Source organism: Rhea pennata, chromosome 20, assembly GCF_028389875.1.
Source record: "Rhea pennata isolate bPtePen1 chromosome 20, bPtePen1.pri, whole genome shotgun sequence".
Taxonomy (NCBI): domain Eukaryota; kingdom Metazoa; phylum Chordata; class Aves; order Rheiformes; family Rheidae; genus Rhea; species Rhea pennata.
This window is the reverse complement of record NC_084682.1, coordinates 4534406-4560942: the sequence shown is the minus strand read 5'-3', so window position 1 is coordinate 4560942 and position 26537 is coordinate 4534406. Positions and strand designations below refer to the sequence as shown.

Here is a 26537-nt window from a genome sequence, read left to right as displayed (position 1 = left end):
AGCTATTAATACTTTGTTTTAAGGCTATAACTGAGATGACCTTTATGATGAGATGGCCATTCTGCAGGTGGTTCAACTATGGGTATGTTCTAGCTTTAAGTTTGGCTGCAAAATGGGTAGAAATTGTCAAGCACATGGGCCTGCATATTTAGGGCAAAAGTAAGGACAACTAGAGCAGGGTATTATCGAACAAATAAAAGGCTTTTATATCACTTAAAACAGTGCAGGAGAGGTGCTGAGATCTTGTGCTGTCACTCAGGTCAGTTAGCAGCTGCAGCTATTCTGCTAGCTTGAATTTCTATAGGTCTCTTTCCCAAGGCTGGTTATAAAGCTCTTTGGAGCTGCATGCAGAGTGAATGGTTCCAAACCTGTTTCCAGGTGTCAAGGATTGAGAAAATGAGACTTCCTAGATGAAGACTCAGAAAGGAAAATCTTGTTTGAACCAAAGAACTACCTAAGTCTGGTTTGTTTCTGTTCTAAGAGCTCTGTACCGCTTCAGAAGAATGTCTTGACTAGATTGACTGTGTCATTCTAGTACTGAGTGATGTTTGGTGTGGACAGTTGTGCTGTAGTGAAATGACCTCAATATACCAGCAGTTGTATGTCCGTTTCCCTAGCAGTCACTCAGCCCATCACCCCTTCCGGATCATCTTTGTTTCAGGCTGAAGTCCTGGCTGCTCTGAACATCAGGAGATCCCTGCAGTCAGATAGTACTTGGTAAGTCTGGGCATAGAAAAGCTGTAGGCAGTTTCTTGGTTACTTTACTAAATGAGTGGATGTTATTTGTAGAAGCCTGTGCTAGAATACTGAGTTGCAAGGAGAGTTTTCTCAAGGCTAAATAAGCTCAGCTCCTTCAGCCAATCTTGTCATCTCTTTCATCTTTTCTAGTTTCTTCTCTGAATTAAATATCGTTGATTACTTGGATCCCTTTTGATCCCTGATGGCTCTCAAGGAGGTCAGGTCTTGCAGTGGATCATGCCATTTTCCTTTTTAGATGTTTTTTTTCTTAAATGCATTGTAGGATTTTGTGACTTGTAATTTTTGATGAGTGCCATCTGACCATTTAATTCTTTACAATTGCTATAGTAAATGCCAAACACATTTGCAGTAATTGGATTGCACTTAAGGGATTAGTCAAGACTGCCAAGATTTTGCAATGATCTGAGCCACAGTTAGGTTCTTACGCTGTTTCCATGGAAGCTTTGCTTTTTCTGTTTCTAAATTTATTTACAGTCAGCATTTCAAATAAAATGCTCTGTACAAAAGTCTGGTCAACATTTGTGGCCTTGCTCTATAGCCCTGATTTCACTGCACTCTGGCAGTGGCAGTTAGGCCACCTTCCTGAGTGATGAGAGATTTGCAAATGACTTGTTTAGAGTGATTAAATTCCTGACCCCAGCCAGGGTTAGACGTTAGCAGCCTGTTCAGGATCCAGGTGTCAGGGAGAGATGACTCTCGGTGCTTTTGGTGAGTGCAGGAGAGCAGGAACAGATGAGGTTGGTTGGTTTGTTTTTTCTTTGCCCATTGATGGGTGCTGCCCTATTGCTCATCGCATCCCATCACACAAGCCATTTTAAGTCTGAGTCCGTGCCTGGCTCCAGGTCATTCCAGGTTTGGCTATTAGCTTCTGCTAGCCAAACTTGGCCAGACTTAAGGCTATTTTTTTTCTGTGAGTTGGTCAAGGAGTGGGAGGTTTGTAGATGGTAACTGATAGGTTGTTAACTGTATCCTTGAAGGGGAGGACAGGATTTATTTTGCAATGCTGTTTTAATCAGGAGTGATAACAGCTGCTTATGTCTTTCCTCTATGCCAGGAAGATTCACAAGCCTTGAGTTGTAGTTCCTTCAGCGTGTTCAGAAGCTGACCCGTTCATGTATTGAACTGTGGGAGCGCAGGTGGCCTGATGGTCATCAGAAGTAAGTAAAGTGGATCTCTGCCTTACAGGAAAGCTTATCAAGAAAGTAGTTCTTTGTTAAGTGCTAGGTGCTGACATTAGTGTCAGATGAGAACAATGAAGTGCTCTGCCAGCCTGGAGAGTCTGTTGGGGCAGTTTTATTTGGAGGCTAATAAGATTACAGCTCAAAAGAGAAATTTCCTGTCTCTCATTATAACAGGGTGAATGAACTCTGGGGCAGCAAGCAGGTAGCTTCTAACACTGCCAGCTTGCCTAAAATGGCTCCAGCATCTTCGTACTCCACTGCACTCCACGCCATGGCTCTGTTCTCTGGGCGTGCTTGGGACACACAAGTCTCTTGATACGGTAACGTGTGACTGACTTAGGGTACTACCAGCCTCCAAAGCTAAGGCAAGGTTATGTGCAAGGCAGGTTGGTTAAGGGTATTGCTAATGAAGTCTTTTTCCTCTGTCGGTCAGATCTGTGTCCCATGTAGGTTTTCTTATGACCAGAAAGAGTTCCTACTTGGTAATTTGGGGGAGGAAAGGGCAGAAGCCTCAGTCTACAGCTCCAAGATGTTTACATGGTGAAATTTGTCATTGGCAAAAGGGGATGTAGGTGTCTCCTCAGCACTCATAGTGAGGCATGCAGCCACTGGTGGAGCTATTAAGCCTGCTTGGCAATCTTCCAGGTCAGGAGTGCTACATATTGGCAAGGCGGCATTAATGTACTAATGGAGGTGATCTGTCAAGCGTATTCAAGAATGGGTTTTTGCCTTTTAAGTCATTAGTTAATGTGAACACACATTTTATTAAAAATGTTTGGCTTTCAGGCCTTTGATTTAACATTTTCCTTTTATTCCCTATTGATGCTTTTATTGGCTGGCTTTAGAAGGTCAAAACTGCAATACAGTATTGCATAAAGCTGTTGTTCCATCTTTTATTGCACGCAATTTCCCAATGATGTTTTTATGTGCACTTGTATTCCACTTCTCTTATTTGACGTAGTGCCAGCCCTTTCACAGAACAGGGCATGATGGATCAATTTCATTAATTTGCTGTATTTTTCTTCCCCCTCTTTAGTACTCTTCCTCAAGCATTTTCACTTCTTGGGCTAGGGGAGAGGACTGGGTAAAGCTCCAGTTACTGATGACAATGAAACCTTATTGAATATCCTGCACACTGTATACGAGATTCAAGACCTGGGGTAGCAACCTGGAGTGCATTTAAAGGGTAGAGCCATGGTGAAAGCTGAGAGCTGTTGAACTGAGTCACATTTTTAGTGTCTCCTCGTTCTGTAATAAATGAGCATCTCTGCTGAGACAGCAGGGAAGCAGTGCAGAAAAGTATATCTGAAAATTGCTCTTCTAGAAATTATGAGCTGAACCAAAGAGAAAGTATGTTCAGGAGCTTGGGCACACTTCCAAGTCTCGCTCCTGTGGACAAATTTGGAAGCTTCTCTATGTAACAACAGAAAAAATATTTCCGTGGATTCACTTTCCAGGAGCCTCTAGGATTAAGGATGGATTATTAATCCTCATGTTCCCCGTCTGTCTGATTTCATCTATTGTTCAACCCTCTCTGGGAAATAAGGAATTCTTTCTAAAGAAGGTCTGAATGCTTTTCCAAAGACTCTTGAAAAAAAGGTTTTGTTTTCCAAACAAGGAAGAATTGAAGGGCATGTGAACCAGGAGTACTAGCTAGGATGACAAAAATTGAAGCTCATTTTTGTAAATTTTTCATTGGGAAGTAGTAATGTAGTTATATATGCTGCAAAGTCATATCAAGGATTAAAAGAGAAGTTGAATGGGAATTTCTTTCCTTGCAGGTTGCGTGCATGTTTCCTTATTCTTGCAAGTAAACCCATCATCATCAGAAAGCAGTGCATGCTTGATGTTGTATGTGTTTCAGTATGCATACGCTGTAGTCTAAGAGCAACTTGCTGTCTTCTATCTGTTCAACTCATCAACTTGTTTTTTTCATTAGCTGTTGACCTGGAAGTATGGTGCTATGAGAAAGAGGGGGCGGGGGAAGGAACAGAGTTAACTGTTGCCTTTTGCATTGATCATTTCCTTACCAGAATTGTTTTACCTCCTACTTACATCCTCTGCTCCTTGCCTCCTTTCTATTTCAGTAGCTGGTCTGGTGCCTATCTGTAAAGGATTGTGTGTCTGCATCGTTCAGGCATTTGCTGCAGGAGTGTTTCCAGTCCTTAAATGTCTCAGCATTTTCTACATCAGCTCTTGTGCCTTTGAGAGACAGTGTTTCTTTTGCACTTGATCATGTAGTAGAGGGCTGAGTGGGGATCACTGAGAGAATTAACGCCTGGAAGATGATCATTTGGAACTGGCAATGAACAAGACAAGTACTTAAAATGAGCATCTCCAGCAGGCGCTTGTGGACCTTGTCTGTCCTGGCCAGAGTTGTCTGCTGTCATTTTGGAAAATGCGTGGTCTCTTTTGGGTATGACTTAAAGATAATGTTGTTAATACTGAAGAGCTACTGACAGATGGAGAGAAATATAGATGAGTAGCAGTCTGGGCAGACAAGGGCTGTGTATCCTCTGGCTACATGTGAATACTGAGAAGGCAATTACTGTGAGCAGTGAGGAGTTATATACAGGTGTGATGCGTAAGGAATGAAGAAAAGACTTCAGTACTGAAGGAGAAATCCTTTCTGTGGGAATTTCCAGACTGAGTAAATAACCTTCATGGGAAAGGATCAGAACTGTTTTTTCCCATGAGAAATTCGAAATGCTGGACTCAAGAAGGAAGATATGTTGCAGAAGAGATCCAGCCTTCCAGTCCCTCATGAACAACTAAGGAAAACTTTTTTTTTTCTTTTTTTTTTTTTTTTTGGAGGGGGGGAGTGCTATTTACTTGCTCCACTCCATAACAGCATGAATGAAATTGCTTATGTTTGAATAACCCATGGGAACTTAAACCTACCAGTAATCTTGCTATCCAGGCAATAAAGAATAAGGTTGTGAAAAGCTTCACACCATCATCTGATAAGAACAATACTTTCAAGAGCATTCCAACAGCACTGTCAGCATGAATGTTGCACAACATTCAGAATATTGTGGAGTACATTTAATAGAAAACAAAACTTGTTATTTAAAAACTGTTATTGCAACTGATTTTACTTGGTGAGTTTAAAAACCAAGAAAAGTATTAGTTCTACATTTTTTTTTCTTTTTTTAAATAAGTGATCAAATGTTGTTGACATCTGCAGGTCAAACCTTTAACAGGAACATTTCCTACAGTAAGGAGCACTTTTTTTCTAACCTAGGGAAATCGTTTGTCACATTAATTGACCTGGAAAATAATTACAAAAACTCATAGCAGACCTAGCTCTTTGCCATTAAGCAAAAGCGGGCCAGACAGCAACACACTACTTAACTGTTAGCAAGTTTCCTGGTATGGTTTTAGTCTGTGCAGTCACCCAGAGAGATAAGGAGGTGGCTCTAAGAGAGACAGGGATGGAGAGGGAGCTCTCCTGATACCACCAAGGCCTGAGTTGACTCCACTGATACTTTGGTCCTCCATGAGCTTGGATGTTTTCTGTGCAGGTGGAGCAATGATGGAAGCAGTCATGAGCAAATAGGGCAACTTGATATGTGAGATATACTTGAGATTTAGAATAGTTCCTTGAGCAATTCCAGCAGGGCCAGGAAGCAAATGGTATTCTTTTGGGACCAGGCTCGTGATCACAGAAAACATTGCTTGGCTGTCACCTAGAGCTTGTACTTGCAAAAATATCTCTCCTAGGAGCAGATTGAGTGGGAAAAGGGCTGGTGGCTCCTTTAGGATGCTGCTGTCTCAACGCAGCTCTGGAGCTGGGCAGGTCTCCCTGCACCCAGTGCTGCACTGCTCGCCTCTGAGGTCTGGGCGGTGACTGGGGAAGACAGGCTGAGCCTGCTGTTCGTTGTTGTTCATTCCTGGCCTGGTTGGCCATCATGGTCTCCTTGAGCCGCACAGAAGTGTGCTTTCATGAAGGGTTTTGTTTTCTCTGGTTACTAAATGTAGAAAACTTCTGTTCGGGCTTCAGGCTTTCAAATAGAGGAACTGTAAGATGGTTACAAGTGGCAGTCTGATGTATAAGCATCTGGTAAGGAGGGGTGGATTCAAAGGCCAAATACTGCTTGAGGAAGGGTGTAACTGTGAGTCTTGCTTCTTAACAGTTGCTTGAGTGAGAAAGAGGGCTCTAGGAGGGGCTTGGGAGCGGCAAATTTTTTTTGCGAGATTAGTGATGCGAGATAAACAGAGAGAGGCTGCCTGGAGGGTCAAGGCGGGTGGGAGAGGTAAGGAAGATCAGCCCTTTGCCTACTCTGAGCCTGAAGGGCAGCTGCAGAGTTTCAGGGCTGAGTTGGAGCTAACTCTGAGCCAGAGGGGTCAGGATGGCCTCTCAGGTATCTCAGCCCCAGCAGATGGCAGTGGGCCAGATGAGCATGTGGGAGTGGGAGGCACCGTCCTCCAGGGACCTGGGGCACTCATGGGGCTTCTCGCACTGGGCACACAAGCCATGGCAAGCAGCAGCGATGCCAACAGAGTTTGGAGGCTGCAGCCACATTGAGTGAGCCAGGCTGGGTCCCTGCTGGGTGTCCCTTAGCAGTCCACGTGCCCTAGGGATCTCATCATTAAAGATCCATGTGCTGAAACAATTGCATGCCGCAGGGCTGAAGTGAGGGAAGCACTGCAGCCTTTGGGTTAAAAGGAGGGCACAGGCAGACTTATGTTCTAGTTTTGCAGTTGCTGGAGAAAGGTTATGCAGTTTCTTTCACTTTGTAGACAGAGGATCTAAGGATGGCTGCAAGACAAAATGAGGGATATTTGAGGATAATGTTCTGTTCTTTGTTATGCCCTTTGTGATTCTTCTGTGATTTGGAGTAAACTTCTCCCTCATACTCATTTAAAAATCTGACCAATCTGTTTAAGTTTGGGATGGAATTTAGGGAGGATGAAAGATAAAATTTTTACAGAACCTGAGATACTCAGAAATGATTGTCTCTAGGAAGAGAATTTCATATGGAACAGGTATGTGTGCTAGAGCAAATAACAACTTCACTGCACTGTTTGCAGCCTTGATAACGCAGTGTTTTTCTGCATGTTCAGAAGATGGCTGTGACTCGCTCTTGGCTTGAGTTCAAGTGCACGTTCCAGATGCTGACTGCATGCCTAAGAACCTTCTTGGTCCTGACCTAGCCCAGGCTCCCGTTGTCAGGCACTCCCATTGCAGACTGAACAGCAGCGAATTTGTACATAATTTGTTGTCAGCTAACACAACCTTTTAATCGTTGATTCAGTTTTTGAGAAAAAGGAAACAGTCAAAAAAAAAAAAAAAAGGCAAGTAAACACCTTTCTTCTCCCTTCTCCAGACTCAGATTAAGCCAGTTGCTGATTCTCCCTCCTTACTAGTCTTAATTGACTGTATTTCTGCCTCGAGTTGTGCTTATGCTGTCCCAATTCCTTCAGTGAGGTGCTGGGTGGTGCAGGAAGTTGGAGAGGTGTGTGTAAGATGATGCTGTTTGTTCCTCCTCACTATTTACTGATTTTCCTCCATTTCTCATTGCTGCTCAGTGTCCCTGCATTGGTGTGGGCTGCCCAGGCCCTCAGACATGTGCATCTTCTGGTGTGTAGTGCCTCTTCCAAGATCATGTCTCCAGCCACGTCCTCAGTGATGCCCCCTTATTCCTGCCTGCCATTCTTTCTTAAATCTGTCCGCACAAAGGTCCTGTGTGCTCCTCTACCTGCGCTTCTGGTGCTTGGTGGGGTATTACACCAGTTTTGGAGCTGGCTGGGCCCAGCCATGACAGACACAGAGCAGTTCATGGCCTCCTCCATACAGGTCCCCTCAGCAGGCCTCTGCTGCCCCAACCTGCCATTTATGCCTAACACAGCGCTCGGGCATGAGCTGGTTGGGTGCTTGTGTTTGAACATAGCAAACCCTGTAAATTACGCCCAGCAAAAGGCTTCACGGTTCTGAAAGGTGCTCTCTAATAGATGCAGTCTCTTGGGCAGTCCCATCCCAGAAACGCTCCTGAGAGACCTCTGCCATCAGTGCACACATACAGGAAATGCGCCAGGCCCCAGCTTGCTGATGGATCTTCTCGTGACGAGGTATGTTAACTTTTAGCCCGATTGCTGGAAGATCCAGGCCTATTTCATTTTCCTCCTCAGAGCTCATAATGTTCCTTCCTTAGCCAGGAGACGCTGTAGCCATCCCTCTCAATTTAAGTAATGATCATTTCCTTGCACACGGAAATGTCTCAGTTGGACTAGGAGTCATGTCTTGTACTACTGTCAAGTAAACAACTCCTCCACCAGTGAGGGGTAAATCTGCTCCTCTCTCCCTTTGGTATTTCATCAGATTTTATGTTCTGTATCTGGATGCACCTAACACAGCACTCGCTGTGTGTTTTGATGAGACATGGTGGTGACAGATCCCTTAACCACGTGCAGGGTGGTTAAGGCCTTAACGTGCAAAACTGCTTTTGTTAGTTTCCTAAACTGTTAATTTTGTGAGGGGAAGATACAGTAGCCAAGAAAATATTTTGGATGACTTGGAAGAACACACATTCCCTTTGTTTGTGTAAACACTTAAGAGATTAAAAATATAAACAGGTGTTTTACCATCATATAAACTGAAGGAAGGCTTCAGCAGTGAGGTGCTATAGCTCTGTGACCTTGAGTGCTGTACCGTAGCTTTCATTATTAACATTTTGTGGCTGAGGGGGAAAAAATAAAGCATACGAGCAAAACTGAGGCAGGGGTTTTCCCAGAGGATGAATTAGCTGCAAAGCAGCTAAGACTGTCTTGTACCGCAGCTATTGATTTCCGACCTGAGAGCTGCTGCTGGAGAGCAGCTGACAGGAGGGAGGAGATCGGCCCTTTGCTCTGAAGGGATTGGAGTATCAGGTTTCTGTGCAGAGCACGTGTGGCTAATGCAAGCTCAAAACGCTGCTGTCTGCTCCAGCCAGGAGTAAAGAGCGAGCTGGGAGAATGGGGCAGGTGGCTTGGAAGGGTTTATTTCTATCGCTTTTTGATTATAAAACTGAGAAATACGTTATTGCAAAGAACAAGAAGGTGGGGATTCTCTACCGAGTTGTGCAGCTCTCCATCCTGGCTTATCTGGTGGGGTAAGAATCAACTATACATTTAATATACTGCTGCAGTTGTGATTGCTTGCTGTGTTGTGATCAAGATTAGTGTAAGATATTCTATATATAGTGATGGCTTGCTATGGTTTATGATTTTAATGCAAATGCTCATTTTTATTTATAAAACCAGAATTTTGTAATGTCTCATAGACATGTATCTGACTTTTCACCTGCCAGGGGTTGTTAGATTCATCTCTGCCTTTCAGATTAGGTTAGGTTGGGGTTAAAAATAGATCAAATGGCACTGTGGCTTTGTAATGAATTATTTAGGCTTTTATTTCTGTACTCTGTGGGAATGATGCCAAACCTTAATACCTGAATCATTAGAAACAATAGCATTTATGGCCACAGTTGCTGAACCCTGGGACAAAGCAAGCTTGTCTGCATGGATGCCTGACACGCTCAAGTTATATGGGAGGGAACCAAGAACAAAGTATATAATTCCTGTACTGGAATGGGCTGCAGCAGCTGGGAGTGTGCAGGATGAGGCAGCATGAATGTCAGCTGCCTTGCATTTATTTCAGAGCAAGGCTGATTGACATGGAGGTAGCTAGAGCACTGGTCAGAAAAAGCCCAGTTCTGCAAGAGGCTGGGCACACTGACACGTAACAAACAGCAATAGTCCTTGCAGCTTGCGGGCTCAGACCTGGAATTATCCAGCCTCCTTGACATCTGTGTGATTGCTTTCTGAGTTTCTGAGGTTTTTCAGAACGTGATCTGTAAATCTTCATCCTCACTGTCTGTGCTTTTGAATCCCTTTTCTCCTCATGTGTTTTCAGTGATTAAATATAGAAGAGTCATTTATGCCTGCTGCATTTATTTATAGAAAGTTGTACAGTTCCAGAGCCTGCTTATTTAGCTGGGCAAAGGTGGAGTCTCAGCAGTCTGGCATGCTGTTAGCTGCTAAAGGAGGAATCCTGTAGATAAGAATGCCGAGGACACATCCTCTGTGCAAGAAGGCTATAGCGTGACCAGTGATCCTGAGTCTTCAGAGACTGCCTCGGCCATGCAGGCTGTTTCCTTTCCTAGGCGTGTAGTGCCTTCAGCAAGCCTCTGGCACCATCACTGATGCTCTCTGCCTGGCCTTGAAGGAGTTGCACCTTACTCATAGAGGTGGTGAGCATTAGTCTGGCCTGTCTGACTGCTTGATCATGCACCAGTACCTATTCAGAGGATGGCTGTGGAGTTGTGATCATCAGCCCCCTCCAGATCAAGGCATTTCTTGGACACAGCTGCCATTTCCTCTCAGATTCACTAGGAGAACATAGGGGTCTGCCTTTGAGTCTTCTTGGGGAGAAAAACAGTGTTCTTGGAAAAACACAAAAGCAGGAGACTTCACAAGAGTAGAGAAAGTTCTTCAGGTTTGTCAACAAGAGGTGGGTGAAGGGCAGCACCTGCGAGCGCTACGCAGCCCCAGAGATGGTCGCTTTCACTTTCTGCGAGCAGTAGTGCATGCCAGGTCAGTGCAGGGCAAGGGGGAACTGCATCTGCAAGGGCGGCTGCCCTGCTCTCCCCTGAAAGCTGCCCTGGCCCTTGTAGCTTTTGCAGGAATCTTTGCAGATTTGTCGTCCTGGTGAGTGACTCTAGCAGTACTGTGCAGGAGGTATTTCATTCAACATGGAGAGCTTTTTTTCCCTGTGCTATGGAGTTCTTGTTGTTTCTTGTGGGAAGAGCAAGAAAAACCTTTTCCCAGACCATTCAGGGAGGAGGCAGCTCTCCAAGTGCGTTGCGGAGAAGCCCTGCCTGCTGTAGAGGCCAGGCTGTAATCTTGTTGTTACTGTTGCACCTATATACCAAAGATCCTCTATCTGGCCATGAACACTCTCTGCAGACTTCTGCTCCTAATATTCAGCTCGCTCTCTGGAATTGCATCTGCCCTGTCAAGATCTGTTGCTGGACTGGCAGCCTAACGGCCTTCTGTAAAACGAGTCATTTATTTGTGAAACCAGGCAAACTCTTTTCTGCAATTTGCAAAAGCTCATGTTGTTTCTCATTTTCGAGAGCAGAGGACCCTGTCCTGCCTTGCCCTGTTTCCATGGAGGTCACTGGGCAGAGCACAGGACAGAGCTGCACCAGGCTTAGTTTTATCCACTGTGACCATTTGTTTTGCCTTTCCCTGCATGTGTGGGCTTGGTCCTAACTTTTCCTCCTGTGCTGTAGATAAGTGCAGCTTGTGTCAAAGAGTTCATCCTAAATTTGGAGTAGCAGTTGCAGGGGGTTTGGTGTCATTGGTGTATTTTGATTTGCCATTGAATGGTGTTTGACCAGGGTATAAATCTTCTCTGGCTCACTTGTTCACTCTTGCTAATGCTGCTGCCTGCTGTGTTCCTTGCAGGTGGGTTTTTGTTGTCAAGAAAGGCTATCAGGACACGGACACGTCCCTCCAGAGCTCTGTCATCACCAAGCTGAAAGGGGTGGCCTTCACCAACACCTCCGAGCTGGGGGAGCGGCTGTGGGATGTTGCAGACTATGTCATCCCTCCACAGGTTAGCATCACCCTGCTGCTATCAACTCTGCTGTTCGGCTGGAAAGATGTGTTCCAGCATGGTTGCTGTTGGGAAGGCTGAAGTGGCTTACTGAGACCTTTCTTGTGAATAAAAAGGAGATGGGCTACAAGAGACCAATTCTGTGCCTCCTCTTAGGTCTTTCCAGCAGGTGTCAAAGCAGCCTTGTCTCTCTCATAAAGGCCCTTGACACTGAGCAAACAAAACTTTTCAGCAGAAGTCCCATGGATTTGAGGGAGACTGCTCATATGAGCAAAGCATTTGCTTGCCCCCTTTGCTGGGCTAAAGCAGGCATGTACAGGGGAGCCCAGAGGAGGTAGGAGATGGAAATAAGATGTGATGCAATTTGAATGTTGGAAGCTGATTTAAATATCTGTCTAAATCTGCCTTGCTGCTTCCTTGTCTTGGTCAAAGTGAGATGCATGGCTGCTGCTCAAGGAGAAAAGATCCCAGCAGATGCAGCCTGGCTCTGGAGTAGGAATTGTGCAGCTGTGCTTGCCACAGGCTGTTTGTGTGTGTGCTTTCTCTGCTAGTATCCATCATGTGTGCATGGAAGTGTATGAGGCAAAAATCAGGGTCCTATGATGACAGGGAACAGAGAGCTCTAAACTGAGCAAATTGCTTGACTGTGCAGAAGAATAAAACCTCATTCTCCTGCTGCCTGGATTTGCTCAGATCTGTGGATCTGTGTTCTGTATCTCCACCAATTTTAGCACAAAGCCTCGCTGCAGACCAAATTTCAGTCCAGAGTTTGCTGTGCAGCGTGCTTGAGGGTGCCTGGAGCACTCTGTTCAAGTGCATGGAAGCCCTGGTGAAGAAAACAGGTGGCAGTTGTGCACACTCATGGACGAAATGGTGTTGCTGGCCAGTATTTTAACTTATCTGATGTTTCTCCTGTGATTCAAGCAATGATCTTGTTACCGTATGTTGTCTTTTTGGGAGGCCTCGTAGTGTGAGGCACTGAATAAAGATAGCCAGGTAGCATTCTCAATAAAGCGGATGTCTTGGCTACAGCACCATTCTTCTACAATAACTGCATAAATCTGAATGTGTTTGGGCAATCAGGCAATGATATTGAATCTGCTATTGCTATAGTCTGCCCTGCTGTGCCCCAACCCCAGTAACCACAGCGACTTACACCTTGGGCACTCTTAGAACACAAAAACACAAAACAACTTCTGTGGGCAGCAGATGTGCCTGTGGCCATCCCCTGAGCCCTCTTTCTCTAAGTGCTGATTACTGCTGGTCTGCTGTCTGTCTTGCATCATCTGTAAGATCCATCTCATATGGCTTTTTAGGAATATTTGAGTGCTTGCTCTCAGCATATTAAGTCACTTGCATCTGTCAGCTGCAGCATGATCTTTCTTATTTCACTTAGGAGGGAGGACTCTGAGCTGTCAAGGTGGGGGGGGGAGGGCTGGTGGGTACCAGAGAGACCTGGGGAGCAGAGCAGGAGCAGCGAGGTCTGGGAGAAACCCTGCCTCCTCCACAAAGGGGTGGACAGCTCTCCTTGGCGTAGCAGTGCTGAGTGCAGCATCCCTCCTGCTGAGGACTGACTTCCCTGCGTTCCCAAAGCTCTGGTGGGGTGTGGGGTAAATACACCCCCTGCAGAGCACAGCAGTGGGGAGAAAGGGAGCACGCCGAACACAGAGCTCCACTCTTGCAAAAGGAAACCTGAGACCTGTGATGTTTATGTGGAACAAGCAGGGCTCTGTGTTGGAAGGGTTTTTCCAAGAGGCTGCTTCAGAAGAAACTGCAGACACTCAGTTTACTGAAATTTACCACTGAGGGCTGAAAATACCCTTGGACAGGATGAACCAGTGGCGTTCTGGGGTTAACGCAGAACAGGGATTCATCTGATGAATCCATCATTCATTGCTTCCTTGGACTAGACTTAATTCATTCTTTAACAATTTGGCAGAAACCTCTTATTTCCTGTTGTTACTCCAAGCAACCTGGTGATGTCTGAGGTCCAGAGTTTGCTTCTAATCTGGCATATTTATTGCCCAGTGCTCGCTCATATCAGCACCTGGTGTTGCAGATGGCTGGCAGAGCTTGACACGCTGCTGATTTCTGTCAGGAGCGAGGATTGCTTGCCCAAGACGCTTGGGGCTGTCCTGCCTCGCACCAGGATGGCGGTGCTGGTTGCGTGAATGGAGTTGGGTCTCTCTCGCTGCTTGTGCTGTGGGCAGCACCCTGGACCCGTCTTTTGGGCTGATTCTATTGACCATGTGTGTCCCTTCGGTGTGTGTCAGGCTCCCCACCACCCTGGGGGCTGTCAAGAATCCCAGCTACAGTGTTCCTGTAGCTACAGCAAAGTGCTGTAACCAAGGTTGTTGCTGACTCTTTTCCTCCTCCCTTTCCTGTATGTGCCTGCTACGCGGTGGAGGTGGTAAAAGCACACGTTTTATTTCTGCATTCGTTTCACTTCCGAATGACAAGGGATGAGAGAACCAACCTCTCTTTCCAGTAATGCGGTAAGCTGCCTTCGCTCCCTTCTTGCTGACTGTACAGCCACCTTCAGGCTTGTTTTTCCTGTATTTAACTCTGGCGGCTGGTTATTGACAGGAAGCTGTGTAAGCACTTTTGTAACTCTTTTTGCTGAAATTGCAGAAGGAATGAGGTAGAAGCTGTGCATGTGTAAAGGACAGCCCTAGAACAGGTGTCAGCACATACCTTATGGCTTTGCGTGAACACAAAGGAAGCCTAACACTGCCAGAAACAAGGATTTTTAGGGACAAAACAACAGTCAAATGTCTATGTCTTGGCCAGTCATCCCAGCTGCTTGGTAAAAAGATCTGTATTCCTTTTACTACGGCCCGTGCTAGAGGCGCTCGGCTTCGTTTTATCGTGCAACTGTGGTGTTGCACCAAACCTGCACCTGAACCGTGCCCTGCTGCCTCGCGGTGTGACCTCAGGCCTGCACCGGTGCAGCTGTGCCAGCCTGTGTGACCCTGCCTGAGCACCAGTACCTGCGGCTCTGCCTTGCTCGGTCGCTGTGTCCTCATGGAAAAGGAGGACACGCGGTTGCCAAGCAGCCAGTGAGGCAAGGCTCAGCATTCCCATCACACGTTAACGCAGCCTCCGAAGCAGAGCCCTTGTGCCACAGAGACCTGCCGCAGCTGCGTGTTCTTACGCTCACGCCGAGGCTGCCTGATCAGACTCTCCGTGTGCCTGTCAGGAGGCTCACAGCTGTATCAGAGAAGCAGCATGATCTAGTGGATGGTAACACCTTTGCCTGGGATGCTCCGAAACCCTCTTTGTTCTCAGCCCTCAGCTGTTTTTTTGAGTGAATGACCGAATCACTGCACTTCTCTGTGTCGGAGCTTCCCCCGCTGTGGGTGACATTGGTAGTATCCAGCCTCATCCAAACAAAGCTGTTCTAGTTCAGCCTGAAAAGCACCACGAGAGAGGGAAATGTTACTGTTCTGCATAGAACTGCATTCTCCTTGTAACAGGTAAAAGAGTAAGACCGAGATAGACTTTCTAATTCTTCCTGCCTTGTTTTGTCTATTCTAGGGTGAAAACGTATTCTTTGTTATGACGAACCTGATTGTGACCCCAAACCAGAAGCAAGCTACGTGTCCTGAGGTAGGAAGAACTGAGCTTCTTGGCCCCCAGGCTCCTAAAAATGGGGTTAGAACTGACACCTGGGGAGCAGTGAACACAGGGAAAATGAAAGGCAGATGCTGCTTCTCTGTAGTGTAACGTCTCAATACGGGAAATTGGGCGGGTTACTGAAAAGCTGGGCAGTTCAGCTGTCTTAATCTCCAGAGGTGCTGACTGTGGAGAGTCTGGCTGACTTTAGTGAAGGGTGTTGGACCTCTGCCCAGGTGGAGTGATGGAGAAGAGTGATTGTTTAGAGCCAGAAAAGGCCGTGGGAGAACAACTTTGAGGTGACTGAGTCTAGTAACAATAAAAAAGACTGTCCAAGATAACTGCTAAGGAAGGGCTGAACTTTCAGGCTTAACTACCTTCAGGACACTGGAGGGTGCTTAGCACCTTCCAAATCAAGCACCTGAGGTCTCCAACCCTCAGGGTAGCCCCGTATGGGGGTTGAACCCATGACCTTGGTGTTAGCAGCACCACGCTCTAACCAACTGAGCTAAACCTGTTTAAATGCCTTTTGTGGTTACCTGTTTCAGAATGGGCCAGAGCCTGGGGGAGGAGGACACTGGCTGTCCAGGGAGCATCTCCGTGCAGCACTGATTGACTTGTCTCGTTGTAAGCACAGGTGTAGCTCAGGCTGAGAGCGCAGCTTGTTGTTCAGGATGCGTCTGTCCTCTAGTGGCTGCAGTTACTCAGCAGGCGGCTCAGTAGCTGCCTGCCCTCTCTGCTCCTGCCGACTTGGGTACCTCCGCAGCTGGTTTGTGCAGTGATCCCTCCTGGGGGCTGCAGCAAGACTGATAGTTTTCCTCCAGCGTGCAGTGCCCTGTTGCATGTCTCACTTCTGTTCTCCTCCGCTTTGCAGAGTGTCAGCATTCCCGACGCCCTGTGTTACACGGATGGGGACTGCCCAGCAGGGGAAGCAGTGGTGGCTGGCAATGGTAAGGACAGGATCCTTCCTCCTGTACTGGTTCTGGCAGAGGCAGGCTCCTTCAGAGACATCGGCTGGATATCAGCCACCATTAGTAAGAGGAGGATGTGGCAATGGCTTTATTTTCTTTGTTGTCTTTTATTGAGATTGCCTTGTTTTTAGCTCTGCTAAGCCACAGTGGCTGGGCCAAAGCACCCCAGGCTGCTCAGAGAAGCAACAAGAGGGCCATTGTTGCAGTTGAGAGGCCCTTTCACAGTGGGGAGGAGGGCTTAGGGTAGCAGTGAAAAGCATCTGATTTTCATTTGACCTGTAGACAGAGAGGAGATGGCTGCTCTTGGTGACTTTCTGTGACATCTGTGCTGCAGGGGTTAAGACTGGCCGTTGTTTGAAAGACAGGGACAACATCAGAGGGACTTGTGAGATACTGGCCTGGTGCCCTGTGGAGAAAAGATCCAAGTCCAAGTATGTGACCATCCTGTGCTGATTCCAAGCTCGCGTTGCTTTGGCTTGCGTGTCATCCAGAGCTGTTTCTGGGTTCCCACTGCTTGGCTGCTTGTTTGAATGTTGGCTGTTGCGGTGCAGCAGGGAGCTCTGCACGGAGGACTGGCCCTCTGCTTGGCTTGCCAGCTGGCAGTCCCAGGGCTGTGTCCAGCTCTCTGCACCCCCCACCCCGAACCTGCATCCTCCTCACTAACACCTCACTGGCAAAGGGGTGCAAGTGGCATGGCTGGCAGGGGTGGGGGCAGCCAGGACTGGTCTGTGGAGGCCACACAGTCTGGCTGCTGAAGCCCTAAACCCTGACCAGAGGGTCCACCCTGCGGAAGCATCACAGGATAAAACTCAGCTGTTTCTTAAATGGAAATCCCAGTTTAAACACATGGGCAGGGTACAAACATAAAACAGATAACAAGCCATTCTCTTCCAGGAAACCTCTTCTTGCCAGTGCAGAAAACTTCACCATTTACATCAAGAACTCAATCCGCTTCCCCAAGTTTAAGTTCTCCAAGTAAGTGCGGGTGCTCAGAGGTCCCTGAGTCCTCTCCATCACAGAGCCAATATGTTTGCTCCAGCGTCCTTCCCTGCCTGAGTGCTGGGGTGGGGAAATGAATGTATCCTCTTCTAAGGCAGGAGGAGGCCTTTGGCTTCAGGCTGTGCAGAAGCAAGCAGATAATGAGGGCTTGGAGGTTGAGGGAAGGCTACCAATCTTCTGGGAGCTTCTCAGGAAATCAGCAGCTGGGATGAGGCTGTCCCTCACCAAATAAGGTCTGTAATGGCTCTTACAGCACAGGATGGGCCTGGGGGGAGCTCCTAAGGAGCAAGATCTGTTCCAAGCTAGTGTAAAGTCAGGCTCACCAGCCATTTTTGCTCTCAGTTATTCCTTCTCTTCCTTTTTGTAAAAATGAAGGCACCTGGACAAGGCTGGGAAAATGCCAACTTAAAATTTTGTTTGCATTTGCTGCTGCAGCTCTGGCTTAATTGAATGAATGAAAGAAGGAACTGTAGAAAAAGAGTGTTGTCTTGCCACTCTGCTAGGCTTAGTTAGGCATTTCCAGTATCTTTTTTTTTTTTTTTTCCCATCTTTGAGAAGACATTGTACCAAATGGCCCTGGAGCACCCTGGCAGCCTGCTCCAGATGAGTCCATCCATTGACTCAGTTTCAGCTGACCAAGCACCCATCTGGCCTGAAGGTCTTTTTTTCACATGAGCAGGCTGTGTTCCCTAGTCCAACAGAAGAAAGGCCCACAGGGTGATGAGGTGGTGGAAGATGCTGTTGTGCATATGGAATATTGGAGGAGTTTCTTGTCTCTGCAGCCATGGGGGTGCTGTGCTCTCTAAGCCAGCTGTGTAGGCAAGCAAAGAGGGAGATGAGATGGCTTCCCCTGTTCCCCACATGCAGGATGAATGTGCTGGCAACCAGCAATGAGTCCTACCTGAAAAGCTGCCGCTACAGCGCAGAGCATCCCTACTGTCCTATCTTCCTCCTGGGGAGCATTGTCAGATGGGCCGGGAGCAACTTCCAGGAAATGGCCTTGGAGGTAGGAGCACCCCTCAAACCCGTGCGTTTTGCCCACTGGCTGTACTGTTCCCTGGGCGGCCCTGGGGAAAACTGCTGAACTGCTGGCTGCCTGGAAATTTGCTGCCCATCCAGGCTCAGGGGGCCAGCTGAGAGATGCTGGTTCTTAAAATCATGCTGAATCCCATTTATTCTAACCCCAGGAATGGGAACAGTTGTTCAGGCAAAGTGATGTTGCTGGTGCTGTGGAAGAGGTGGTCAGGTCAGTTGTCTGTTACTCAGGGCTGCCAAAAACTGCTCTGCCAGCAGGGTTTGCTGATTGATTAATCTTAACATTACTAGAACAGTTTAGACACAAAGAACTCCGGAAGGTCAGTGGGGCTCCTCCTGCTCAGAGGAGCTCTGCGAAGCTTCCTCTGCGGGAATTCAGAGAAACAGACATGTTTCTGCATGGAGGACTGAGGCTGCAGTGCCAAACAGGCTGCAACCCAGTTCATGTAGCACATGAGGGAACAGAGCCCATCTGAGGCATTCCAGGGTGAGAAGAGGGCAGGCTTCATGCTGGCTTCTGCATTTTTGGTCTCTATCCATTTACAAAAGAATGACTTTTTCACTGAAGTATGTTACAGCCACTTAATGAATGAATGAAAGTGCCCTGGGATGAGAAATCTCCTCTTAGGCTAGTTTGGGGTCATGTGAAGGCAGTGTCAGGAAGTCACTGTTACACTTTTCTCTGATACTAGTACAGAAAAAAATAGGGTAGTACTAGTGTAGAATAATATGGTTAATATCATAAGCATGAACTTTGCCGATCCAGAAGTGTATATGCTCGTGTCTGTGACTAGAAATGCTTCTGTTCTTGTCTCTAGGGGAAACCTTCCTGAGGAGCTGACAATTTTGAAGACACAAGAATTGAACTAGGCTTATAAAACTCACATTGTCTCTCTTTTTGTTAAGGGTGGTGTGATAGGAATTCAGATTGAATGGAACTGTGATCTTGATAAAGCTCCGTCTGAATGTAATCCTCACTATTCTTTTAGCCGGCTGGATAACAAGTTTTCAGAAAAATCCATCTCTTCTGGGTACAACTTCAGGTAGGCAAAAAGGAGAACGTGATGTGGTACATGCAGTTGGGCAGAGCTGGTTCGACTCCGGGGCATCAGAGCTCGGCAGTGAAGTAGAACCAGATCAGGTCGTGCCAGGCAGTGCCTCTGGCCAAACGTGGCTTCAGCTGAGGGAGGGAGAGCAGCATGCACGTGGCCAGCTCCCTGCTTCCCACACCCCTGCCCAAGTCTTCATCCTCCACGTGCTGCCAGCATCAGACTCCTGACACTTGTGCTGTAATTCCAGCTCTGAAAACAGACTGGTTGTGACTTCTGCCAGACCCTTTGTAATCGATGTTAACCACTGTTCCCCTATCTGATTCCTAACCAGTTCATTGCAGGCCCAAGCCATGAAATCTCTGGTTTAGCAGAGATCTAATTCTGTCTCTCTAACTGCATGTAGACAGTTACCAATGTGAGTGGCTTTCTGATAAATTGAGCTGAGACTAGAAATGAAATACCTTTTTGAGAAGTGCCCAACCTGGGTGTCCCAGTGAGACTTGATGTTTGGACCAAGTTTGTAAGCTAAAGCTGCTTTTGACAGCAGAAGAGATCTGTTTGAACAGTGCAGTGAATTCAGATGTGTTTGTGTGCACACGGAGCAGATGATGGAGTTAAAATCAATGTTGTTAAATTCCAGGTTTGCCAAGTATTACCAGGATGCCAATGGGGTCGACTACCGGACACTCATTAAAGCATATGGAATCCGCTTTGATGTGATGGTGAATGGCAAGGTGAGGTCCCAGGCCAGAATATTTCCGAGCCTGGAGAGGAAGTAATGGGGAGACATTTTTGAGTGGAAAGGCAGTGCTGGCAGGAGAAGAGCCTCTTTGGCTTGTCGTAGAGAAGAGCCTCTTTGGCTTGTCGTAGAGAAGAGCCTCTTTGGCTTGTCGTAGAGAAGATCTCTTGCCATTCATTTGTGCAGCGCTAACTCCACGTGAGGAAGGAGATGACCTGGAGTGTGGATGAGGTAAAGGGCACCAGTCTGCACCTCGTATATCTAAAAACAGGCTCATGTGAAGTCCAGCAGAGGTAAAGGTGCTCCTGAGACTCTTCCATGCATGTTCATTGTAGAAAAAGAAGCTTAATCCAGGAATGATGCAAGCTCAGAAATAAAGCCACAGGCAGTTGGATCTGAGACAAACACAAACCTGTAGCCTCAAAGATATTCGGTGCTAACTTTCTACAGCCATGCCTGCCTCTTGCTAACGAAACACACCCACAGGTCTAAGTAGTTTCTCTTGCATAACTCCATGTCCTTAAACCTATTCTTGGGTTGTTCTTCCGCTGAATACTTCATGACCTGTTTTTCTTTCAGGCGGGTAAATTTAACATCATTCCCACCATTATCAATATTGGTTCAGGGCTTGCTCTCATGGGAGCGGTAAGTTAATGTACTTCCTTAAGGTAATGTATTGGGATCCAGATCTGTCATTTGGATGTTAGAAGTATGAAATGGGATAATTTGTTATACCTTTTCCCAAAGAGTTTTTTAGTACTGTCGTTACTCAGTCAGTGTGTCTGTCCTGTCTCAAAGGCATTTGTTAATGTACCCCTACAATTACAGTTCATGGAGGAAAACACAGCTTCTACAAGTTATTCTTCTTTAAGTAATATTCATTTCAAATTTTTATCTAAACACTTCCTTTTCTACTTCAAAGGTAAAACATGTAGTGAAAGAAACTGAACGGTGCTAGTATGGCAAGAGCAAACATGGTGAAGACTGTGATAAGCTCAAGTTCTAGCTGCTGAAGGCCATCAAATACATTGAGTGCAGTTTTTCTCAGTGTCTGCCCTCTAATTTCAATTACACATCAGCTCTTTTGCCTGTGATTATCCTGCATGTAGTAGTTCACCCTTGAGTCTGGGGCTACAATGGCTTTCCCAGCAGAAGCAAGTAATGACTGAAGAAGCTTGAGTTGAGAAATGAAGAATGTTTGTACTGCAGCACGCCTAAACTGTTTTTGCTGGCTAAAGTGATCCTTAAACACAATGCAAATACCCTAATATTTAAGCATCTAGTGAAAAAGATAGATTCAAATGCATAAATGAGAACTTAGAGTGAATGTGAATATATGCAGGCCCAGCACGCTAGCCAGCAGAAAAGACTGTTGAAGGTTGTGCAGCTTGGGTGAGTTTGGAGGGGAAGATACAGCGGTGGCCATACAGGAGATGATTTTGTTCCTTGGTACAGGACATGACAAATTCTCTCCACTGTTTTGCAGGGAGCTTTCTTTTGTGACCTGGTGCTGCTGTATCTGATTAAAAAGAGTAACTTTTATCGAGGCAAAAAGTATGAGGAAGTAAAGTAAGTGAGACTTGCTTTTTGTGTTTACATGTGATAGCTTTATTGTTATGACTAATAGGAATTGGAGATATGGTAACTGCAGCAAACATTAACGGCACAAAAAGACCATTCAATTCCAGGAATTTATACACCTCCAAATGAGTTCAGCCAAGTTATTCCCTCCCTCCCTAATTATTGATGTAGTTAACTGGGGAACAAGGGAAGCCGCTGTATCATGTTTGGTCTATAAATGGCCTCACATTCTCAGTCCGTAATGACTGCAGATGGAATTGGGGCATCTCCAAGAGCTCATGAAACTGGGAACTCAAGCTTCAGCTGTATGGAGGGTGACTGCCTTTGTGGAAAGGTGCGAGACGCCTGGCTGAGGAGCTCTTCCCCAGATTGCCTCCTGAAAGAAAGGTAGTCTGCTTGCCTTTACTATCATCTTTGTTTGTTTCCTCAGGTCCAGTTCTAGGAAATCATTAAGTAGCCCTACTCATAATGGAAATCAGAGCCCAGACCAGCTCGGTGGGCTGTAGACAGGGATGGGCCTGCTAGCTGGAAATGTATTCCAGGAAGACTACGCAGGTGTGGAACTGGGCGGTGGAGACACCACAGATCAGATCTACTGTATTCTCAGGATTTCCAGAGAAGACAAAATGTCCTTCCAGAAAAGCTCTTCTTGCCCTCAGATGTTCTCTGATATCCTGAGCTTGCAACAGCTGTATTATCACTATGGATTTATAAAAGGTTTTTATAAAAGGAAAAGGAAGACACCAACTGAATGGTTTTATATCTATTTATAGATACACCTGTACCTATGTCAGTAACCAGCATTATCCTGTGGCTGTGCTTTGCTTTTGTGTGCAAAAGAGCAGTACTGTGAAACACCACCGACGTTCTGAGGAAACCACAAACTGACCTGTCTCCTGCTCCACTGGCTTGTAACCGCAGCTCCTAACTCTCGCTTGTTTTATTTCCAAGATTAGATGTAAAGCAGCAGGACTGTTCATGTCAGGAAGTGCAGCAAAATGCAGTGTTTAGCAGCTCACAGAGCCCAGGGAAAGGGGGCTCATTATCCTACAATGCCTGTGCTGACTAGGCATGTTTCAGGAGGCACTGCTGTGTTTGTATAACCGAGAGGACTAGAAAAAGTGCTCCTTCAGGAAAAGCCCTTAAAACAGCTGCAACAAGGTGCTCTGCTCATCTCTCCTAGGAATGGCTGGACAAGAGGAGAATGAGCCTGCCACAACTTTGAATGGAGAACCAGTTTAGCCATGTCTGGGTCCCAGCTACCTCATCTGCTACCCAGATTTCCACTCGTAATTGACCCAGAGAACCAACATTTCAGAGTACAGAAAAGGTATCAGCAGGCAGAGGAATATTTTGAAGCAAGGCAGGGACAGATGTTTTTGTGGTTGACAGTGGGAGGAAAAGGGCTTAACGTGCTGAAAAGCAACACGGCACTGAGAGGATCTGCATGGAGATGGTCCTTGGTTCCCTGTTCTTTGTTTAGTGGTTGGTTTCATTTGCTGTTGTTGGCATGGGATTGTCCTTTCTGCATCACCTACAATTTCTGGTAGTGGGAGGAGATCTTGACTGGGGTCTTTATGCTTCTGCCATTTTTCATAGCTGCTTGGTTGCTTTGCACTGTATTTGTTCCTTTCTTCTGCAGAGGTTGCAAAGGGGAGGTCTGGTGGTTAAAACAGACTTTTCACTTTTTTTTTTTTTTAATGTGCCAACAGAAGGAAATTTTAGAAGTCATAGCTCCACTTTCTAAATGCTTTGTCAACTTTGAAGAATGGTTCTTCACCTCTGTTGCACAGTCTCATTGCAGTCCATTTTGTGAATGTATTATGTACTGTAAGAGGAGAAAATGCTTACATAACAACACTGTTTACTTTCAAAGTTGGCCTTTGCTTGAGCTGACAGGAGTTGACTCACCAGCTCCTGAAGGCTGTAGGTGAATATTCCTGTCTTTTCTGAAATCCTAATCCTTTCACTTAAAGCCTCTGCACCATGGCTTGGTACAAAGTGTTCAAATGTTCTGTAAACGCCACCAAGTCACCATGAATTAGGAGTCCTCATGATAAAGACTCCCAAGTATTTCAGTTCACTCCTTTGTGTACCAAGATTCAAGGACTCCTGCTGCTGCAGTGGTTTACATATTGCATACAAATAGAAACAAAAAGCCACGCTCACCTCTGCTTTAACTTCTTTGAAGTGGCTACCCCAAGCAACAGTTTGGTTCTAAATTAAAACTCACCTCTGTTAACAATGGCAAACTCTGAGTCCGAGTCAGCAATAGCAAACTGCACACAATCTCGTCCACTTGCTTTCCTCCTCCTGTTCAGATGCAAATACTGATTAACTATTCAAACATTTAACTAGAAAATAGAATTAAACATTGGATTTAAAATACTTAGGATAAGCTGTGTACCTCTGATGCTATAATCATAGCCAAAGTCTCTCTTGTAGACAAACATGAATCAGTGTGCGTGTAACTGACTGCACTGGTTGGAGCTATGAGAATTACCATACCAATAAAATAGCACTTTTTTTTTTTTTTACTGTCAACGTTGAATTCTGTTTAAATGATTTTTAGATGGTGAAACATGTGGTGAACACCATTGTGAGCACCATTAGGCTTAGATACAATTCCTAGAGACCGAATAGCTCATCATAACACACAAAGCTGCCCTTTTTCTTCTGAAATTAATGGTTCAACTTGACAAAACAACACCCTCTTATTAGACAACATAAGCTATTTCCTGACTGAAATCTTCAGGGGCTTCAGTCTCCACTGAAATTCCCTAAAGCATTTCCTTATTTTATACCCTCTGTTTAACAGAATTACTTTTTATAAAACATAACAATCAGATTCCTTCTCAAGCTTCTTTGCTTCTTCAGTTTGATTTTTCTTTCCTTGAGGTTTTATGTAGAGCAATAAAATTTGTCACTTCTGGGCAATGCTGTCCAAGCCTCCTCTGTCATGTTCTTTAGGTAACTTCTTACCCATGTAAATCTCAGTTTCCCTTGGTGATAAACATTTATGCTAAGCAATGTAATTAAGAGTTCAGAAAGTATTTGAAAAGCACAAGTGTGGAAAAGATATCCATTAATGGGCAAGAAGTGACAGTTCTGATAGCATGAATCTGTCAAAATTTACTACCAAGGGAATCAAAAACTAGACCATCTTTTTTCCTTCAGAAGATCACAGGTAACATGATTGTGGCAATGTTTACAGTATTGAATCTACCTTTTGTATTTTGCTACAACCTGACTTTTCAGTGAAGTTTTTTTTTAATACCTTACATTGTAAAGATAACTCTGTATACCATAAACAGGGAATATCTTAAACAGGGTTCTGGTGAAGCAATGACCAATTCAAAGAACCACATGGAGCAACACAGGTTTGTAGAGGGAAGCGTAGGGAAAAACACGGATGCTGTACAAGAGTTTGGAGTCGTTCATTTGAATCTACTGATCAAACACTGTTTGCAGGATCACCTCTACAGCAGAGAAGTTACATGTATAGTAGGTGATTAATTTTTTCCTTCAGTTCCTGCCAGGGACATATGGAACCACACTAATAAACTGTTAAGTTGGGGAAAATGCTGACAGTCTTACAGGCATATTCAGCGCAGACTGAGCGAGCAGTTAATTGGATACAGTACTCCTCATTTGGTTGCCTGTATTTCATTGGACACAAGGGCATTCAAAACAGAGCAGTGTTTGACTTGTGAGAATATTATGTACTGACTTTTGTGTATGACAGCACAGAGTACCCATGAAAATGGCATTTATTTATAGAGCGTACATGTGGCAACTACGAAAGATAACATTTGCACTAGCGACTCAAATATACTTCTGTACCAAATCTTTATGTACAGTTAATTACATACTACTGTGAACTACTTCCTTGTGTCAGTGGATTATTTTTAGGGTGACGTGTTACCAGTCTTTGTAAGCGGGAGCAAGCAGCAAAATGACAAGCGAAGACGACTGGCATTTCTAATCCTAAAAATGCAGGGGCAACAAGGTGCTCAGGTGACCAAAACCCACAGATGCAACTGCAACAAAAGGCAAAAGGCATCCCTTAACCACCGCACGCGTTCACAGGAGACGTCCAAGTGATGTTTCACCCTGCATTTAATCAGAACAGTGCTACCGATTCATTTGTACTCAGGCATAATTTACTGACGGTATTAACAACACAAGCAGCAAACAATGGTTTAAAAGGTACGCTGGCCTAGTGGTGTCGACGACCCTGCTGGCAACAGTCCTCCCGCTTCACCGGGAAAGGAAGCCCGGCGGCTGACACGGCGCCCGGCTGCTTCAGTAGACGTGGACCATGCCGTAGAGGAAAGTCCAGAAGAGGACGTAGGTGAAGAGCCCCCCCACGAGCCCCCCGGTGAAGAGCGGCCGCCGGGACTTGAAGTACTTGTTCCATCGCCGCCCGGCCTTGAGCACGAGCAGCACGGAGAGCAGCACGGAGGCCAGGAAGTAGAAGACGAAGCCGTGCAGGCCGGTGAGGCCGAGGATGCCGGCCGTGGCGCCCGAGAGGGCCGACACCGACGTGCGGCAGTAGTCCAGCACCGCCGCGTTGCCGCGCACCGCCGCCTCGCTGATGAACTGCGGCCCCTCGCGCTTAGCCGCCGCCGCGGCCATGGCCGCCCGCCCGCTCCGGGAACCGCCTCCCTTCCGGCGAGCCTGCGGCAGAGCAGACGCGCGCTGGGCGGCGGCGGCGGCGCCGCTTCCCGCCCCCGGTAACGAGCCGCCGCCGCCGCCGCTCCCGGCCCGGCCCGGCCCGTACCTCTCATCCACAGCGGCGAGCTCCTCCGCGGCGCCCTCGGCCGGGCCCAGCCGTCACAGCTCGCACCCTGCTGCGGGACGCTGCCGCCGGCCGCCGCCGCCGCGCCGCCCTCACCTACCGCCGCCGCCGCGCCGCTCGCCTCGCCGCCGGAAGCTCCTGTCAGGCATCTTGGCGCGGGGGCCGCCGGGACAGCGGCCTGGCTTCCGGCGCCGCGCGGGGCGGTG

At 46.5% G+C, this 26537-nt stretch overlaps 2 protein-coding genes across 4 annotated transcripts; one reads left to right on the top strand and one right to left on the bottom strand.

Moving 5' to 3' along the window:
• The first annotated feature begins 1863 nt into the window (after positions 1–1863).
• On the top strand, positions 1864–25414 carry P2RX5 (purinergic receptor P2X 5). Of its 3 annotated transcripts, none has more exons than XM_062592235.1 (12): positions 1864–1916; positions 11388–11538; positions 15076–15147; positions 16028–16103; positions 16459–16555; positions 17019–17099; positions 17991–18129; positions 19065–19201; positions 19851–19944; positions 20529–20594; positions 21436–21518; positions 21961–25414. In XM_062592235.1, exons 3-12 carry the CDS (start codon positions 15097–15099, stop codon positions 22034–22036), a joined length of 900 nt encoding a protein of 299 aa, XP_062448219.1. In that variant the 5' UTR covers positions 1864–1916; positions 11388–11538; positions 15076–15096; the 3' UTR covers positions 22037–25414. The 3 variants fall into 3 exon arrangements, with proteins under 3 accessions (XP_062448219.1, XP_062448217.1, XP_062448218.1); XM_062592233.1 differs by lacking the exon at positions 1864–1916 and adding an exon at positions 8837–9031; XM_062592234.1 differs by lacking the exons at positions 1864–1916; positions 11388–11538 and adding an exon at positions 13960–14033.
• Positions 25283–26489, bottom strand: EMC6 (ER membrane protein complex subunit 6). Its single transcript, XM_062592236.1, has 2 exons — positions 26314–26489; positions 25283–26210 (listed from the first exon to the last, which is right to left on the bottom strand). Exon 2 carries the CDS (start codon positions 26166–26168, stop codon positions 25836–25838), a length of 333 nt encoding a protein of 110 aa, XP_062448220.1. The 5' UTR covers positions 26169–26210; positions 26314–26489; the 3' UTR covers positions 25283–25835.
• Positions 26490–26537: the final 48 nt, after the last annotated feature.